Raw genomic sequence first — 20,642 nt, 5'->3', positions numbered from 1 at the left:
TAGAGTCAATCATTTTTTTGAAGGATTTATTTTGAGAAAGAAAATAATGCTATCTGATGCATTTAAATAATTCATTTAGGATTTAGTTGACGTTTCTTCTGAAGGTCTTAATGTTTTAACCCATTTGGCTCTCTCTACCACCTTATTTGTCCTATCCTTTGGATATCTGTGGGTCAAAGAGGGTTTCCTTCTTGCTACTTTACCGTAGTAGCCAAGTTGATGAAGATACCTCACAGAAGTTCTCCGACTCTTTTGGAGTTGCTCTGCAACATCAGCTGCCTTACAATGGGGATTATTTTCAACAATCTGTTCAACAGTCTGAAGACATTTATCAGAGGGCCCAGGTCGACCTGAGCGGGAGGCAGTTGATTCCTTTCCTTCGCTGGTGAACTGTACAATCACTCTGTTCACTGTGGCAAGAGGAATTCCAAGGCTTTGTGCAATCTTACGCTGGCTACGTCCACTATCAGACTGACCCACGATACGTCCTCTTTGAAAATCTGACAATTCTTTCGCGTCTGGTGTTCGTGGCATGACCAGTTGCTATAAACAATTAATATACTGTAATCTGAAATGAAAAATAATAGTACTTTTAAGAAGTGGGGGCGAGGCAATGTATTCATTTTTAAGAAGTCTGTTTATATATGAGGATGTGCTAAAGAGACAATACTGGAAGATCAGTTAATAATGATTTCATTCAACATATTCTCCTCTCAGATTCACACACACTCTGCAGTGGTCCTTCAGTTTTTCTAAGCACTGTAAAGGAACTTGGAAAATTAGGGCTCCAACCAGGCCTTTCACAATATCTTTAAAGCCAGGAACTTTTCAGTATCCCCTCCTATGTGTTATATATATATATATATATATATATATATATATATATATATATATATATAACACATAGGAGGGGATACTATTAGGGACAAAATCCAAAATTACAGGTAAAAAACTCAATTAAAATCAATTTATAAAAAATTAATATTGTGGATTTTCATCAATGTGTTCTTGAAAATTGGTTATTTTCCCTAAAACTATATATATATATATATATATATATATATATATATATATACTATAATTGTAAACATAATTATAATAAGGGGGTCAACTAATTGCTTCACCACATTCCGAATTTAGAAATAGCAGTTAAAAACTCCTTTTCTACTATGGTAAGAATCTCCCAGACGGCAATACACTCTTTTACGAAGGCAAAAAGAGAAACAATGAATCCACATGACTCCGATTAGCCACATACGGGTTTCGAGATTAAAGTACATTTAATTACTTATTTCTCATCATCAGTGTAGCATTTCAAATATTAAATTTGAAAGTGCTGGGGTTAAATATGTGCACGATAGAGCGTCATCGAGCGAAAGATAGTTGAGCTCTGATTGGCTGTATGCAAATGAGTTCATAACTGGGGTCCGGAACGCTCGTGGGGAAAAAACTACGCGTCCCGCTTGTCTTCCACGGGCCTATCCAGTATTTATGTTATTTAACAGCAAGGTAACTTATGTTGCTGTACTAGTCCCCCTTAATTTTATTTAGTTTTTTAATATCCCTAAACTGAAAAATTACCCCTTTGTGTATATTCTAGATATCTTTTCAATTATGCTAATATTTAATAAAATACTTCCTTCTCCCAACATCGTTTCCTTTTAGAATACATATTTTTTAAACGACACTATACAAAAAGTATGCTTTCGAGAATGTAGATTACGTAATGTAGATGTTTGCGATAGAAAAATCAAGGGGGAAAAATATGAAAATTCCCAACAGATTGTCAATATTTGGGGGAGAGGAGACTAAAAGATTCATCCAAAATACAATTACTTTTTTAATATTGTCAACACAATCGTTATCTACAACCTCAAAAAATTATTTCTGCAAAGCGTTATTTACAAATACAACAAATTTGAGAAAATTTCGCGAAAACAAATTCGTGGGGCACTAAAGTGTAGAAATACCTTTAGTTGTCGCTGTTAAATTGAAAGATATCCTGCCAGTGGGATTCGGTTGAAAACTGTAAATAAGTCAGTCGTGTATATAACTAATGACGTTAATTGGGTGTTCCCATTTAATTAGTTGTTGAATAAAAAAAAAAGGGGGAGAAATGAAAGCGTAAAACATGCGATCACTAAAATAGAAGTGTAATGGAGGAATAAGACAGAAAGTGGATTTATTGCATTTTCATTGGTCAGTTCGGGTCACGTGATAGGACGTAACCATGCTGCTGGTGAAGGTTCGTGTGTTTACATAAACACTAACGTATGTGCTTGCGTACGTGTGTGTGAGTATATTTATGTTTCTGCGGTGAACGCCGTTTAAGTCACGATGTGAGTGAGGCAAAAGTTCGTTGAGTATAGGAACGAATTCAATATGCAGGAAGAAGTCAGTTCTTAGATATCCTCTTATTTATCATAGTCCTCTGTGCAGGCGCAATGGCCTAGTGGTTAGCGCAGCGGTCGTAGGATCGCGGTTTCGACTCATTTCGGAGATCATGCCAATATTTATGAGTAGAAGCCCATCAAATTTATTTTTTCACATTAAATACCTATATAACCGTGATCTACACTCTGAAAGGTATTTATAGGAAATTTCATTCAAAAAAATTACCAATTTTTCTAAAAATTATAAATAATAAAAGCCGTCTTGTGTGAATTTTCCGAAACTCCTCCACCTCTTGGAAAAATATTTTTCACCACATATTTCCATATAATCGGAATCTATACTATCTTATGTATATTTGTAGAAAATTTCATTTAACAATATTCATTTTCCTGGAAGTTATAAAGCAACAAATTCGTTGGGGAGACGCACACATCTGTAAGAATGCTGCTTGTGGGAATTCCCCTATGTTGAAGACTGTGTTCAAATAGAGTAAGAGAAAATATTAAAGGGCCTTGAAGTTCACTTTGCGAAGATCAAAGTTCAGCAGATTTTCAGATCAGGACACCCACATAAGTTGGAATTATCTCTGTTTTGACAGGGATTTTTCTGATTTTGATACCACCGAAATTTTTTGAAAATCTATAAAATCTATGATTTAAAAAAATTTTTTTTTTCCATATTCCCACACCCCTCCGAACCAATTTTGGCCAATTTGGTGAGGTTGGGGGGCACTACACTCTTAGAAACCATGGGAGAAGTCTTTTTGGCCAAAAGGGAAAAAAAAGTAAAAGTTTGTAAATAATTTCAGACGAAAAAGTGTTTAATTTAAGGGAGATTTGGCTATTGTTTCTAGCATATCCTAGGACCACCTTCCGTGTTTCTTTCACACCCTGACAGCATGGGATAATGAGAGATTAGTAGCTTTATTTGGTTTAACCTTTGTCTTTGATATTACAGTCCTGTAAATATTTATTGAAAATAATCAATAATGGTACTGGAAGACTTGTGTTACTTTGAAGGAAAGTCTTCTGTTATGATCCTAGGTCAATCCAAGCCTTGCCACTGGATTTGGTAGATAGAAACTGAAAGAAGCCCAGGTCTACTTTTCCGGATTTGGCTGAGTTAGGCAAGATTTGTTGAGGCAGATAGCAAACTTGACCTCAACTCAAACAACAAACAAACAAAAATTATGTTGCTAGGTAACCACCATCCAAACATGGAAGTCATCGTAAACCAGCAAATACTGAAAATCTCAAAAACATCCACCCACCTGTAGAATTCTTCAAACTTTATGAATTAATATGACCACTGTTAGTAAAACGAAGCTACTGGAATCTTTGGACTTGAGCAAGTTATGGTGAGGGCCATGTGTGGTGTGAAACTATTGGATAAAAGGAAGGCTGAGGACCCCTGATGGGGATACAGGGGTTGGAGGAATGGGTGGAACAGTTGGTAAGGGTGAATGGGGTGCAGTGGTATGGACATGCATGGAGGATGGATGAGGATCATGTTCTGAGGAAATTGCTTGAGTTTAAAGTGAATGAACCGCGAAAGCAAGGTAAACCAAAGAAAACATGGAGGGGACAGGTAGAGGAGGAGATTGGGAGGGTGGGCTTGAGGAGGAAGGACGCCCAAAACTGGGCGAGATGGTGTGAGAGTGGTTGCTGTAAGAGTGAGGTAGATCTGGCCACCCCCATTAATGGGGACAAACCCGGATTTAAAATATAGGAATTCACCATTTTCCTTATCCCTTTTGATATCAACTTACCTGAGACAAGCCTTGGGTCTATGATACAAATTTACCGTTTCAAATTATCTAAACCAAAACTTGCCATTGAAATTTCATATTAATTTAGGTTCCATGCATCAGCTTCATTGGTTTCAGACCAAATTGAAATTAAGGCAGAGAATTGTTACAGAAATATGGTAACAAATGTATTCATAAGACACAGTTTTCAGCAGTGAAGAAGCAATTAAGAAGAAGCTAATTTGAACTGACCAGAAAACAACATCCAACAAATTATATAGTCATAAGATCTTAATTAAAAATTCATGGGATTTTCCTTCATCACCATCATCGTCATCAGCAACATCATTTAACGTCCATTGACCATGCTGGCATGGGTTAGACAGTGTAACCAGAGCTGGAAAGCTGGAGCGATGCACCAGACTCCAGTCTGGTTTCGTATGGTTTCTATGGTTGGATGCCCTTTCTAAGGACAACCACTTTACAGAGTGTGCTGCATGCTTTTATGTGGCACCATGTGGGCGCTTTTATGTGGCACCGCACAGGCATTTTTATGTGTTGCCACACGGGCTCTCGTGTTGCTGCATGGGCGCTTTTATTTGGCACCGCACGGGCATTTTTATGTGTTACCACACGGGCTCTCGTGTTGCTGCATGGGCGCTTTTATGTGGCACCGCACAGGCATTTTTATGTGTTGCCACACGGGCTCTCGTGTTGCTGCATGGGCGCTTTTATGTGGCACCGCACGGGCATTTTTATGTGTTGCCACACGGGCTCTCGTGTTGTTGCATGGGCGCTTTTATGTGGCACCGCACGGGCATTTTTATGTGTTGCCACACGGGCTCTCGTGTTGCTGCATGGGCGCTTTTACGTGGCACTACCATAGGTGCTTTACACCACCAGAAGGATCAGTCTTAACATGTCTACTGTGTGGTACGTGTCTTCTTGATGATAACGTATGATAATGATGATGGTGATACACACATACACATACACAGTAAATTTCAAAACCAGAGTCAATCATTTTTTTGAAGGATTTAATTTCAAGAACGAAAATAATGTTATATGATGCGTTTAAATAATTCATTTAGGATGTAGTTGAGATTTCTTCTGTAGGTTTTAATGTTTTAACCCATTTGGCTCTCTCTACCACCTTATTTGTCCAATCCTTTGGATATCTGTGGGTCAAAGAGGGTTTCCTTCTTGCTACTTTACCGTAGTAGCCAAGTTGATGAAGATACCTCACAGAAGTACTCCGACTCTTTTGGAGTTGCTCTGCAACATCAGCTGCCTTACAATGGGGATTATTTTCAACAATCTGTTCAACAGTCTGAAGACATTTATCAGAGGGCCCAGGTCGACCTGAGCGGGAGGCAGTTGATTCCTTTCCTTCGCTGGTGAACTGTACAATCACTCTGTTCACCGTGGCAAGAGGAATTCCAAGGCTTTGTGCAATCTTACGCTGGCTACGTCCACTATCAGACTGACCCACGATACGTCCTCTTTGAAAATCTGACAATTCTTTCGCGTCTGGAGTTCGTGGCATGACCAGTTGCTATAAACAATTAATATACTGTAATCTGAAATGAAAAATAATAGTACTTTAAGAAGTTTAAAGGACCAGATAATGACTGCACATTAATGATGCAAAGCAGTATGGGAAGGTGGGGGCCGGCTATTCAATTTTGAGTAATTTATTTGTTTATATATATATATATATAGAAGACCTGTTGAGTCAAGTGAAGTCATTATTGTCAGGGCCAATGCCAGGAGCATGTAAAAAGCACCATTCAAGCATGGTTGATGCCAGTGCCACCTGACTGGTCCTATGTCAGTGGCACATAAAAGGCACAGTTCAAGCGTGGCCATTACCAGTGCTGCCTGATTGGCTGCCATGCCGATGGTACATAAAAAGCACCATTCAAGCATGGTCTTTGGCAGTACCACCTGACCAGCCCTCATGCCAGTGGCATGTAAAAAGCACCCATTACACTCTCAGAGTGGTTGGCATTTTTTTTTCTTTTTTGTTTTTGGTTTTTTTTTTCTTACATATAATTTTAATCTCCACACAGTTATGAGGAAAGAAAGCCGAGTGGTGTGAATTTTCCGCAACTTTCGAACCCATCGCCGGGAAAATTTTTTTCACATTAAAATCCAATATTATCGTAATCTGCACCATCTGAAGCGTACTTGTAGAAACTTTCATTTAAAAAATATTTATTTTTCTTAAAGTCTTGAGGAAACAAAGTCGTGGGGGGGGGGGGAACAATTGTTTGGGCATTCTAGAATAAGTACCAGTTGAGCACTGGAGGAGCCGATGTAGTCGACTAACTCCACCCTTTGTACCTAAATTAGAAAAAAAATATTGTTTGAAATTTTTTTTAAAAAAATCTTCTAGATTTATAAATAACTCGGTCAAATAAACATCTAACTCAACAAACAACCTTATAACATTAAAATCTTCTAAGAAATAACATAACTATTAGAAATCAAATGGATAAGAAAAGAAAATTGCGGCAGTTTGGTATTCACCAACTTCGATTCCTCGTACGAGAAACTTCCTTGATAATGTAAAGTTATAAGTGAAATATCGCAGAGATAGAAAAGTGTCAACGACAATTATATTGACGAGGTGAAATAATAATGTATGATAACGAAATTGTTGTATACGGTGCATAACAAAAACAAAAAAAAAACGCATTAGGTGTACTGTTGACGAATTCCAGGGAGCATGGAAGTGTCTCGACAGCTAACAACTGATGCAGATAGCTTATTCCATGCTTCAGTATTTCTACGAATATATATATATATATATATATATATATATATATATATATATAGAAGAAATATTCCGAATTGCAAAAGTAAAATTAGTTTATAAAATACTACATTGCGTGCTTCGAGAAAAAAAAATTATGTATTTTACTACGATTCTTCAAAATAATGATTTCATATGTTGGGATGTTTATTTTGGTATATCTAAACATGTATGCACCTCCCCTGAATTTGTTTCCTCGTAACTTCGAGAAAAGTGGACTTTAAAATTTTTTTTTTTTTTTTTTTATGAAATTTCCTACAAATATCTTCCAGATGAAGTGGATTATGATTATATCAAGATGTAATGTGAAAAAAACAACAACTTTAATTGGTGAATGCACACACAAACTAACATACACACGCATCGCATAATTTTTTTCTAAATTCCAAGTATCACTTTGTAGATATATTTATCTAAAAATGTTTCTGGAAGTTCTGAGGACACAAAGTTATGAGGCGACAAAGTTGCGTGGATATCCTTATGTATATTCTAGAGATGTTTCCGAGACTGTACATGACAATGATGCTGAGAACATTTTAATAAATACTTCACTTTCCCCAACATCGTTTCCTTTTAAAATACATATTTTTTTAAACGACACTATACAAAAAGTACGCTTTCGAGGATGTAGATTACGTAATGTTGATGTTTGAAATAGAAAAATAAAGGGGGAAAGAATATGAAAAATCCTTACATTGTCAATATTTGGGGGAGAGGAGACAAAAAAAACATACGAAACCTATCCAAAATTCAATTCTTTTTTAATATTTATTTTTTTATTGCCCACAAGGGGCTAAACATAGAGGGGACAAACAAGGACAGACAAAGGGATTAAGTCGATTACATCGACGCCAGTGCGTAACTGGTACTTATTTAATCGCCACCGAAAGGATGAAAGGCAAAGTCGACCTCGGCGGATTTTGAACTCAGAACATAACGGCAGACGTAATATTATCAACATAATCGTTATCTACAACCTCGAAAAATTATTTCTGCAAAGCGTTATTTACAAATACACAAATTTGAGAAAATTTCACGAAAACAAAGTCGTGGGGCACTAAAGTGTAGAAATACCTTTAGTTGTCGCTGTTGCAAGTGTTAAATTGAAAGATATCCTGCCAGTGGGAATTGGTTGAAAACTGTAGAGAAGTCAGTCGTGTATAAAACTGATAATGTTAACTGGGTGTTCCCATTTAATAACTTATTGAACGAAAAGGGGAAAGAAATGAAACGGTAAAAAGATGCAATTAACAAATTAGAAGTATAATGGAGGAATAAGACACAAGTGGATTTATTGGATTTTCATTGGTCAATTCGGGTCACGTGATACGACGTAAACATGCTACAAACGAGGGTTCATGTGTTTACATAAATACTAACGTATGTGCTTGCGTGCGCTTATATTTCTGTTTCTGCGGTGAGAGCCGTTTATGTCACGTACAGTGAGACAACAGGAGGCGCAATGGCCCAGTGGTTAGGGCAGTGGACTCGCGGTTTCGATTCCCAGACCGGGCGTTGTGAGTGTTTATTGAGCGAAAACACCTAAAAGCTCCACGAGGCTCCGGCAGGGGATGGTGGCGAACTGTGCTCTACTCTTCCATAACAACTTTCTCTCACTCTTTCTTCCTGTTTCTGTTGTGCCTGTAATTCAAAGGGTCAGCTTTGTCACACTGTGTCACGCTGAATATGCGTGAGGACTACGTGGTACTGCTAAAGAAGAGTGGTCCCCAACGCGCAGTCGCGCTAGCTAGTCGTGAGTATTCGATCCTATAAGTGCGCGTGCGAGCGTGTTAGAAGTCAACAAAAACAGGGGCACTGTCATGGTATTAGCTGTCAGAAGTGAAAGTAGAAAAATCTGACAAGGAACGTTACTGCTGGTTTGAGTTGATTCTTTGGCTACTGACAGCTAATACCATGACTGGCCGGAGCGAGCTATCTGTCTGTCTGTCTCTCTCTCTATCTATCTATCTATCTATCTATCACTCGAAAGTTATTGGAACAAATTTGACTCCTATATCCATGCGCTTGAAAACACACAGAGTATAAGGGTACTACTAAAGCAGAGTGGTCCCGAACGCGCAGTCGCGCGTCCGCGCTAGCTAGTCGTGAGTGGTCGATCCTATTATTTTTAAATTTGCGTTTTCTAATTTGATAAATTCTACGGACACAAACAGAGTTGAACGAGTGATAGATAGATAGAGAGAGAGAGAGAGAGAGAGAGATAGTGAGACAGACAGACAGACAGATAGCTCGCTCTGGCCAGTCATGGTATTAGCTGTCAGTAGCCAAAGAATCAACTCAAACCAGCAGTAACGTTCATTGTCAGATTTTTCTACTTTCAATTCTGACAGCTAATACCATGACAGTGCCAAATTTTGAACAAAAACGAAAACATTTTTTAATGTTCTCTAAAGAAAAAGATTTATTTTATTTCACAGTTAATAGATTTCGCCCCAGGGTGAATCCTTTTGCAGTATTTCATATTTCACAATGACAAATTTTTTTCTCCACTGTGGATACGTTTGTGGATAACTAGACTAGAGCTGTAAGTGAAAGATTTTCCGCATATTTCACAGTGGAAAGGTTTTTCTCCAGTGTGTATCCTTATGTGCCTTGTTAAGTCACTGCTAGACACAAACATTGTCCCACATATTTCGCAGTGGTAAGGTTTTTCTCCAGTGTGAATACGTTTGTGTAGTTGAAGACCAGAATTTTGAGTGAAAGATTTCCCACAAATTTCACAGTGGAAAGGTTTTATTCCAGTGTGTATTCTTAGGTGATTTTTTAAACTAATATTAGATACAAAATATTTCTCACATAATTGACAATTATATGGTTGTATTCCAGTATGCAGTCTTTCATGAACTATAAGCTTAGATTTATCAGAAAATGATTTTGAACATATTTCACAATCATATGGTTTTTCTCCTGTGTGTTGTCTTTCATGGACTGCAAGATTATATTTATCAGAGAAAGATTTCCCACACATTTCACAGTGGAACGGTTTTTCTCCAGTATGTATTATTTTGTGTCTTCTTACATTACTACTCCTAACGAAATATTTCCCGCATATTTCACAATGGTACGGTTTCTCTCCAGTGTGTGTACGCTTGTGTGTCATTAAATTACTGCTATTAACAAAAGATTTCCCACATATTTCACAATGATAGGGTTTCTCGCCAGTATGTATTATCTTGTGTCTGTTTAAATCATTTATATAAACGAAAGATTTCCCACAGATTTCACAATGGAAAGGTTTTTCTCCTGTGTGTATTCGTTTGTGCGTTGTTAGGACAGTACTAGAAACAAAAAATTTCTCACATATTTCACATTGGAACGGTTTTTCTCCTGTATGACTACGTGTATGAACAACAAGATTAGAATTCTGAGTGAAAGTTTTCCCACATATTTCACAGTGGAAAGGTTTTTCCCCCGTGTGTATTCTTTTGTGTCTTGTTAAATCTCCGCTTGAAACAAAAGATTTCTCACATATTTCACAGTGGAATGGTTTTTCTCCAGTGTGATTACGTTTGTGAACAACAAGATGAGAATTCTTAAGAAATGATTTCCCACATATTTCACAATGGAACGGTTTCTCTTTACAGTGCCTTTCTTTGTGTGAGAAGACTTCATCTTCTGAAGAGAAAGTCTGCCTACAAATCTCACAGCGATATTCAGGAACATTTTTGTCTTCAGCTTTCTCATCCCGATCTGTTTCTCTAACTGTATCTGTAATTTTAAAAACAGTTGTGCTAGAAAAATCCAAATGATCAACGTTCTCCATATTAATTCTTGAGCAACTCTCAAAAAGCTGACGAGTGTCTGCGACGAGTTAATTAATCTATTATGGTTGAGTTTCTTGTCTTAGATATCACAGATCTTTGTTTACATGTGTGGAGCAGATGTAATGTAGATATATTTTCTACTCACCAGTAGAATGTTTGATATAAAGTCCAAATGAAAAGTGAAGAAGTGTGAAGAAAGCTCATTGATTGATTTGTTTTTGATTAAAAGCCATTTCGCCTGTCCTGTAAAATAGGGAACAACCAATTAACGATGTAAAGCTGTGATCAAATGAAATATTTAATCATTAAGGTGAAGGAACACATGTACGTCGTCCTATTTGTTCCACAAATACTAACGTTCATCTTAACATGCAATAATTACTTCGTACAATATAATAAGGTTTAGCTCAACTAGTCAGAAACACAGCTATGTGGTGTCGATAAATATTTATCTCCCTTGTTTGAACGATGCCGGTGACATACATAAAATGTCTTCGACATAATTTAGCAGTGAGAAAATAATTATTCGAATTTGTTCCTTCTTAAAAGTGGTAAATATGAAGAAAAAAATAAATAGTAAAAATAACAACTATTTATCAGCGACGAAGCCCCTAGGTAGTAGCTCGATGTGCCAGAAATAAGTTCACTGCCCTTCCTTCTTAAAAGAAGGTAACATTCGACAGTATAGAATCGGATATATAAACTTGTGACGGTTACGGGTAGAATATCTTTGATTATAGATCTGTTTGATCATGCTAGCCTGCGTCTACAAGACAATCTTGGTTTATATTGCGTTAAATACGAATAATGGTTTCAAATTTTGACACAAGGCTGGTATTTATTTTATCAGCAGAGTGGACTGTGCTTTTTATGTGGTACCAGCACAATAATGGTCAGTTTTAATAACAAGTCTTTTATTCCTTTACTTGTGTCAGTCATCTGACTGCAGCCATGCTGGAGCACCACCTTTAATCGAGAAAATCAACCCTCAGGACTTATTCTTTACAAGCATAGTACTCATTCTATCAGCTCCTTTTTTGCCAAACTGCTAAGTTTCAGGGATGTAAACACACCAGCATCGGTTGTCAAGTGATGTTGGGGGGGGAGACAAATAACTGCACACACATACGAGAGGCTTCTTTCAGTTTCCATCTACCAAATCCACTCACAAGGCTTTGGTCAGCTCAAGGCTATATAGCAGAAGACACTTGCCCAAAGTGCCACATAGTGGGACTGAACCTAGAACCATGTGGTTGGTAAGCAATCTACTTACCACATAGCCACTCCTGTGCCTATGATTAACATAGTGAATAGGAGATTTTGAAGTACACTCCCTACAACTTGGATTTGAAGGGAACTGGTAAGGGCAGTGACTTGTAGGGAGTGCAAGGGTGGTCATACTTACTTTAATAAAACGTTTTCTGTGGTACTTTAATATGTACTTTAATAAAATGTTTCTGGAAAAAATATATCAAGTGACTAAAAAATATAATCTAACTAGTTAGAAGATTTTAATTTCAAAATGCATAAATATTTTATATCTTTTATAAGATAAGAATTAAAATGACAAAAAAACAAAAAGGGTTCTCCAAAGAAAAGGATTTACATATTTCAGTCCAAATTTTTTCTTCAAGAATGAATCCTTTTGTGATTCTTTAATTTACTAGAAGACACAAAATATTTCTCACATATTTCACATTGGAATGGTTTTTCTCCTGTATGTCGACGTTTGTGCTCAATTAGATGAGAATTTTGAGTGAACGATTTCCCACATGTTTCACAATGGAATGGTCTTTCTCCAGTATGTGTTCTTTTGTGTTGTGTTAGGACATAACTAGAAGCAAAAGAATTCCCACATATCTCACACTGGAATGGCTTTTCTCCCGTATGACTGCGTTTGTGAACTGTAAGATGAGATTTATGAAGAAAGGATTTCCCACATGTTTCACAATTATTCTGTTTTATTCCAGTGTGCATACTTTTGTGGCTTGCAAGACTAGAATTATCAGAGAAAGATTTCCCACATATTTCACAATGAAATGGTCTCTCTCCAGTATGTATTCTTACATGTCTGTTTAAATCACAATTATAAGCGAAACATTTCCCACATATTTCACAACGGAAAGGTTTCTCCCCAGTGTGTACTTTTCTATGTCTTGATAGGACGCTACAAGAACCAAAAAATTTCTCACACATTTCACACTGGAATGGTTTTTCTCCAGTATGTATTCTTTTGTGTGTTGTTAGCAAACTACTGGAAACAAAAGACTTCTCACACATTTCACACTGGAATGGTCTTTCTCCGGTGTGACTTCGTTTATGAACTATAAGATAAGCATTTCGAGAGAAAGATTTCCCACATATTTCACAATGAGGTTTTTCCCCAGTGTGTAGAATATTGTGTGTCGTAAGTTGTTGTTTATAAGCAAAATATTTCCCACATATTTCACATTGGAATGGTTTTTCTCCAGTATGTATTCGTATGTGTGTTGCCAGAATGCTACTAGAACCAAAAGATTTATCGCATATTTCGCAATGGTAAGGTTTTTCTCCAGTGTGACAACGGTTGTGAACAAGATAAGCATTCTGAGCGATAGATTTCTCACAAATTTCACAGTCAAAACGTTTTTCATCAATGTGACTACGTTCGTGACCCACAATATTGGTGTTTCTAAGAAATGGTTTCTCACATATTTTACAATGGAACAGGTTTTCCTTACTGTGTACCTCCTTGTGTGTGAAGTCTTCGTGTTCGACAGGGAACGTCTTCCGACAAATCTCGCTGCGATATTCAGGAACATTTCTGTCTTCAGCTTTCTCATCTCCGATCTTCTTTCTTTTTGTATCTATATTGTTAAAAACAGTTGCGTTAGAAATGTCCAAATGATTAACGTTCTCCATATTAATTTTTGAGCAATTCTTAAAAAGCAGACAAGTGTCTGCGAATTTGAAAATCGAAGAAAAGACGAGGAAAGTTCATTCATTGATTGATTTGTTATTGATTATGTCATTACCCCTGTCCTGTAAAATAGGGAACAACCATTTAACGATCTAAAGCCGTGAAGGAACACCGTCTCTGATATATGTACGTCGCCCTATCCTATCCACAAACATTACCGTTCACTTTAACACGAGATCAGCTCAGTTAATTAGAAACACGGTTATGCGGTGTCGTTAATAATTATTTCCCTTGTTTCGATGAAACCGGTGACATACGTTTTTAAGTTCTCGATATAATATAACACACACAGAAATTTTTTTAATTGTATCCAGTATCACGCAACACAAAATACTGTTACTGACGAAGGAGTGAGACCCTGTGTGGTCTTTCGATCTTCTAGAAATAACAGCCAAGTCTCCTTCAAATCATACGATGTTGTCTTAATAAAGGGAAGGAGGCGTTATATAGTGCACTGGTAAATAAGCACAAAAATAAAAAGACATCCAAATAAAATGGTTACGGTAGGAACGTATTTTATCGTTGGTTTTCTGGATACGTTGTTATGGCTCATTAAAAATTTGTTTCACTTGTAATAAAAAAAGAAAAGAAAAAAGAAAACCAACTACGAAAACATTTAATTTCTTTCAACAATTTACGTTCGATTCAACCAGAAGAATTCAAAGACATATATATATATATATCATCATCATCGTTTAACGTCCGCTTTCCATGCTAGCATGGGTTGGACGATTTTGACTGATTGGAGCCTGGTGAAACCAGATGGCTACACCAGGCTCCAATCTGATTTGACAGAGTTTCTACAGCTGGATGCCCTTCCTAACGCCAACCACTCAGGGAGTGTAGTGGGTACTTTTACGTGTCACCCGCACGAAGGCCAGTCAGGCGGTACTGGCAACAGCCACGCTCAAAATGGTGTATTTTATGTGCCACCCGCCCAAGAGCCAGTCATGGGGCACTGGCAACGATCTCGCTCGAAAGTCCTTACACATGTCACATAAACGGATGGCAATTCACTCTCTTTCATTATTTCCTTCTTCCTCTCTCTCCCTCTATGCGTGTGTGTGTGTGATTTATTTACGTATGTAATACGGTAGCTGAAGAAGTGCTGATTGCTTAATGTGGTTGAAGCTTGCAGAAGAGGGGGCCCCAAGATGACATAGACTAAAGTGGTGAAGGCAGACCTCAGGACACTAAGCCCTCATGGAAGAGCTGACAACGGGCCAGGATGTTTGGTGATAAGAAGTTCTCGAGAAGGCGGTGAGCTAGCAGAAACGTTAGCACTTTGGGTAAAATGCTTAGCAGTATTTCGCCTGCCGCTACGTTCTGAGTTCAAATTCCGCCGAGGTCGACTTTGCCTTTCATCCTTTCGGGGTCGATAAATTAAGTACCACTTACGCACTGGGATCAATGTAATCGACTTAATCCCTTTGTCTGTCCTTGTTTGTCCTCTCTGTGTGTAGCCCCTTGTGGGCAGTAAAGAAATAAGAAACATTAGCACGCCAGGCGAAATGCTTAGCGGTATTTCGCCTGCCGTTATGTTCTGAGTTCAAAATCCGCCGAGGTCGAATTTGCCTTTCATCCTTTCGGGGTCCATAAATTAAGTACCAGTTACGCACTGGTGTCGATGTAATCGACTTAATCCCTTTGTCTGTCCTTGTTTGTCCCCTCTATGTTTAGCCCCTTGTGGACAGTAAAGAAAATAAGAAGTTCTCGAGAAGAGTCACCCAGCTCAAGGAAACCGAGATCCGGAAGTGCTGTTTATTATACTCTCCACTCAAATTTAACATTGCTTAACCATCTCCATTGAACCAGGTCATCATGCACTACGCCAACCTCCACCGTTGCTTCTGCAGCCTCTCCAACCTTGTCGTCTCTTATTACTATCCCCTGTCCCATTACCCACAATTCACTCTTCTCTGCCTGTGTCTGTCTTCCATAAATTTTGACTCAGCCGTCACTAATCCTCTGCAACCCCTGCAGTCACGGGGGGGGGGGTTCTCCGTAGTTGAGGGGCTCCATACTAAGATCAAAGTACGCAGATGAGTCATCTATTTTCTTTGGTTAAGATGTTGAACGAGAATGTTAACTGAAAATTTCAAGAAATAAAATGGTAATACATCGTACCTGCAGAGGTTCTTGTAAAAATATTGCATTGTACCACAAACGTGTACCAGACTTTGTGGGCTGTCTCTGATATCTGTTGAACACGAACTTAGCTCTTAGCGTGATTATTCTTAACTGATAGATGATTTCAAGAAGCAAAAAGTGTGCCGTGTTTGTCTTTGAAAGTTGGATTATTTCTTTAATCATAATTTTGCTGGATCAGCCCTGTCTTATGGTTGAATAATAACAACTAGTACTCTTTTAATAATGTTGAGTGGAAAAGGTAACTGGACTGTACACTCCACCAATGTGTATTAGAATTAGGGCAAAGAGGGTCAGGAAACTGTGACTGGAAGGGAGTAGGGGGTGCAAGGGTGGCTATACTTTATTATTCTATAATTTGGGGAAAAGGAATTATGTATATTATTTACAATGGCCGGATAGGTGTCCTCATCTTCTATGTTGTTATCACAATATTTCAGTTGGTGTACTCTCCAGCCTTCATCAGGTGTTCTAATGGAATTTCGAACCTAAACCTTTATTTGATGAATGGGGAACACTATTCTCATTCCTAATGTATGTTGCTGATGTTATTTTTCTGTTAATATCATATTTTTCAAGTCCCTGACTGGGATTGAAATTAGAATCCGAGGGTTAGTAACCAGCGAGCTTATCCACTACACTATTATGCTTGTGAGCATATCAGCCAAAATCTTACGATAACAACAAATTGTAAATAATGGTTATACTTTATTTAATAAAATAAGTCTTTCTGTGGTGAATTAATTTGGCAAAAAATAGTATCAGCTGACCAGAAAATAAAATCTAATAAATATAACAGTTAGAAGATTTTAATTTCGAATATTCACAAAATTTTTACAAAATATTTAATTTGACAAAAATATATTTTGTCACAAAATCCAATGATAAAGTTTCCCATAAATTTCTCAGTGATTTTTTTTTTGGGGGGGGGGGGGGTCTTAAGTATTGACACAAAGAGAAGGAAAATTTGCTTTTTAGATTCAATACTCTTGTTTGTTTATGAATTTCATTATTGAAGAATTTCGTTTTTTACAACACTCTAATGAATATAAACAATATAATTTTATTTAACCCTTTAGTGTTTAAACCGGCCATATCTGGCCCAGATATTTCTTCTGTTTTATGTTCAAACTGGCCTGATCTAACCTCTCACACCTACCCTACAATGCCATTCTAAAAATAGACAATAACAGCATCAAAATCTCAAAGTTATGAGACAATATATTATTAATTAAAAACAATATGAATAAATAAGTTTTACATTTGACAGAGTAATTTGAACACTAAAGGGTTAAATGACTTTGAATTTCATGTAGTTTAATTAAAAATATTAAGTGGAGTGAAGAGATCTGATTTACATGAATGCCTGTCTAGGTATTGATTTGAGGTTTCAACACCAATACCATCACAGAATTTAGATGCCCTTTTGTTCATTTCCCATTAACTCTTTCATTACCAACCTGGCTGAAACCACCTCTGGCTCTGTTGTACAAATGTCTTGTTTCCATAAGTTTTGGATTAAAATCTTCCACCAAACCTTAGTCACAATTTATGTTCCTAACACTAGCTGAATGGTAACTAAGTTATTTTACTAAATTCTTTGTTAGATTTAAAGTAATTAAAAGAAACACAGAGCGTCTCAACAGAAATCCTGTAACAAAACAGTTAATCCAGCCATACTCTTTTACTTGTTTCACTCATGCTGTAGCACTGCTTTCAAGGATTTTTTAGTCCAAGAAATCAACCCCAGGACTTATTTTTTGTAGGCCTAGTACCTATTCTATCAGTCTCTTTTGCCAGACCACTAAGTTACAGTGGCATAAACGCACCAACACTGGTTGACAAGCGATTGATGGGGGGACAAAGTCAGAAAGACATACATCATCATCATCTTAAATGTATATATATATATATATATATATATATATATATATATATATATATAAATTATCTTTATCTTATGATATTTACTTTGTATTATATTATACTTATTTATCATGCTTTTACTTATTTATTAATTTTTCTATATGTGACTGTGGATTTTCATGGATTAGTTCATGAACTTTGGGTTTTTTTTTTTTCTCTAAAACTATATATTTATATATTTTATACTGTGAAACCTAATTTAATTTTGATTTTTAATAAATTGAATTTAATTGAGTTTTTACCTGTAAATTTGGATTTTTATCCCTAATATTATTATATAAATAGTTTTAGGGAAAAGAACCAAGGTTCATGAACTCATCGATGAAAATCCACTGTCACATATAGAAAAATTAATAATTAAAAACACAATAAATGAGTATAATATAATACAAAATAAATATAAGATAATGATAATAAAACGACTACATGTGTTTCATAACCAATTTTCAAATAGAAAGAAAATTTAAATCGATTAAAACTATCGAAAATCAATTCTATTCAAAAATATTTTTATCTTTAATATTATATATATATATATATATATATATATATATAAGATGAGCTTCTTTCAGTTTCTGTCTACCAAATCCACTCACACAGCCAGTCAAGGTGCCACAAAAGGGGACTGTACCTGGAACATTATGGTTGGGAAGCAAGTTTCTTACCACACAGCCTTGCCTGTGTCCGTTTACGATAATTACATAAGTCTACAAGATTTGTGAGTAGCTGTGAAAGATAGAAACTGAAGGAAGCCCATCAACTGTATAAATGTGTTTCTCTTTGTCTTGATATAGAATTGTAGTTGTGAGTGTATACAGGAAGTGTCGTTCGTTTCTACTCTTACCTGAAAATCTGATTGGTCAAGAAGAAATATTACTCAGTAGCAGTGGGAAAAAATGGCAGCAAGAAAGTCACCAGACCACAGAGGAAAAAAATCTACCTGATCCATCGAAGCATGGAAAGGTAGACATGAAAATGCTGATGAAGAATTTGATACCTGTATTTTTCTCTTTGTGGTTGATAAAATTGTGTCTCAATCTAAAATAAACAGTGAACGCATCTCACTTCAGATGATATTTGTCTATTACAAGAACAGAACAAAGAAAATGATTTCTAACATAATTTCATTATCATAAAATGTTCTCCAAAAAAAAAAAAAAATGCATTTATTATATTTCACAATTGAAAATGTTTCCATTGAGGGTGAATCCTTTTGTGTTTTGTCATTTTGCTACAACTGACAAACAATTTCCTCCATATTCTAGGATAATAGGGTTTTTTGTCCAGTGTGACTTCGTTTGTGGATAACAACACTAGAACTCTGAGAGAAAGATTTTCCGCATATTTCACAGTGGAAAGGTCTTTCTCCAGTGTGTATCCTTATGTGCCTTGTTAAGTCACTGCTAGACACAAACAATGTCCCACATATTTCGCAATGGTAAGGTTTTTCTCCAGTGTGACTACGTTTGTGGATATGAAGACTAGAATTTTGAGTGAAAGACTTCCCACATATGTCACACTGATATGGCTTTACCCCAGTGTGACTACGTTTGTGGATATGAAGACTAGAATTTTGACTGAAAGATTTCCCACATATTTCACAGTGAAAAGGTTTTTCACCAATGTGATTAAGTTTGTGTATTTGAAGACTAGAATTTTGAGTGAAAGATTTCCCACATATTTCGCAGCAGAAAGGGTTTATTCCAGTGTGTATTCTTAGGTGTTTTTTTAGACCAATATTTGAGACAAAAGTTTTCTCACATATTTGACAATGATATGGTTTTATTCCAGTGTGCAGTCTTTCATGAACTACAAGTCTAGATTTCTGAGAGAATGATTTTGAACAAATTTCACAATGATATGGTTTTTCTCCAGTGTGTTGTCTTTCATGGAATGCAAGACTAGATTTGTCAGAGAAAGATTTCCCACATATTTCACAGTGGAAGGGTTTTTCTCCAGTGTGAATTCTTTTATGCCTCGTTAGATTACTACTCTTCACGAAATATTTCCCACATATTTCACAATAATAGGGCGATTCCCCAATGTGTATACTTTTGTGTGTTGTTAAATTACTATTATTAACAAATTTTTTCCCGCATATTTCACAATGATACGGCTTTTCTCCAGTATGTATCCTTTTGTGGATCGTCAAATCACTATTAGAGACAAAAGATTTCCCACAGATTTCACAATGATAGGGTTTCTCTCCTGTGTGTATTCTTCTGTGTGTTGCTAGGACGCTATTAGAAACAAATGATTTCTCACATATTTCGCATTGGAATGGTTTTTCTCCTGTGTGACTACGTTTGTGAACTACAACATGAGAATTCCGGGTGAAAGCTTTCCCACATATTTCACAATGAAACAGTTTTTCCTTCCTATGTATTTCTTTGTGTGTGACGACTTCATCTTCTGAAGAGAATGTCTGCCTACAAATCTCACAGCGATATTCAGGAATATTTTTGTCAACGGCTTTCTGATTTCGGTCTGTTTCTCTAAATGTATCTATATTGCTAAAAACAGTTGCGTTAGAAGTGTCCAAGTGATTAACGTTCTCCATATTAATTCTTGAGCAATTCGTAAAAAAGCTGACAAGTGTCTGCGAGTGTCTATTATTGTCTTAGATATCACAGACTTCTGTTTTCATGTGTGGAACAGATGTAATGTAGATGTATTTTCTACTCACCAGTAGAATGTTTGATATAAAGTCCAAATGAAAACTGGAGAAGGATGATGAAAGTTCGTTGATTGATTTGTTGTTGATTAAAAGTCATTTCCCCTGTCCTGTAAAATAGGGAACGACCAATTAACGATGCAAACCTGTGATCAAATGGAATATTTAATTACGGAGGTAATGGAACACCG

General features: G+C 36.6%; 3 protein-coding genes across 3 annotated transcripts in view; all 3 read right to left on the bottom strand.

Annotated features, from left to right (window-relative positions):
• LOC149130676 (uncharacterized) lies at positions 1-4,135 on the bottom strand. The gene is made up of 2 exons (XM_089344599.1): positions 1,971-4,135; positions 1-568 (listed from the first exon to the last, which is right to left on the bottom strand). The coding sequence occupies exon 2, from the start codon at positions 532-534 to the stop codon at positions 76-78; it is 459 nt and encodes a 152-aa protein (XP_089200725.1). The 5' UTR covers positions 535-568; positions 1,971-4,135; the 3' UTR covers positions 1-75.
• A 227-nt stretch (positions 4,136-4,362) lies between these two features.
• LOC106878731 (uncharacterized) overlaps positions 4,363-20,642 on the bottom strand; it is a 39,560-nt gene continuing 23,280 nt past the window's right edge. The window contains exons 2-3 of the mRNA XM_089344478.1: positions 8,034-10,987; positions 4,363-5,721 (exon numbers count right to left, since the gene is read on the bottom strand). Coding sequence (XP_089200604.1) covers positions 9,445-10,743 — 1,299 coding nt within the window. The 5' untranslated portion in view covers positions 10,744-10,987 and the 3' untranslated portion in view covers positions 4,363-5,721; positions 8,034-9,444. The remainder of the gene's footprint in view (positions 5,722-8,033; positions 10,988-20,642) is intronic.
• Positions 12,239-20,639, bottom strand: LOC106878729 (uncharacterized). Its single transcript, XM_014928040.3, has 3 exons — positions 19,049-20,639; positions 16,115-16,120; positions 12,239-13,526 (listed from the first exon to the last, which is right to left on the bottom strand). The coding sequence occupies exons 1-3, from the start codon at positions 20,335-20,337 to the stop codon at positions 12,374-12,376; spliced, it is 2,448 nt and encodes an 815-aa protein (XP_014783526.2). The 5' UTR covers positions 20,338-20,639; the 3' UTR covers positions 12,239-12,373.

Source organism: Octopus bimaculoides, chromosome 28 (genome assembly GCF_046866305.1).
Source record: "Octopus bimaculoides isolate indiv1 chromosome 28, ASM4686630v1, whole genome shotgun sequence".
NCBI lineage: Eukaryota > Metazoa > Mollusca > Cephalopoda > Octopoda > Octopodidae > Octopus > Octopus bimaculoides.
Note: the sequence above shows the minus strand (reverse complement) of the source record. Positions and strands in the feature narration are given on the sequence as shown.

Bases quoted from the DNA above. Each gene is read 5' to 3' on its own strand.
- LOC106878729 (XM_014928040.3), bottom strand. From the start codon at position 20,337: ATGGAGAACGTTAATCACTTGGACACTTCTAACGCAACTGTTTTTAGC.
- LOC149130676 (XM_089344599.1), bottom strand. From the start codon at position 534: ATGCCACGAACACCAGACGCGAAAGAATTGTCAGATTTTCAAAGAGGA.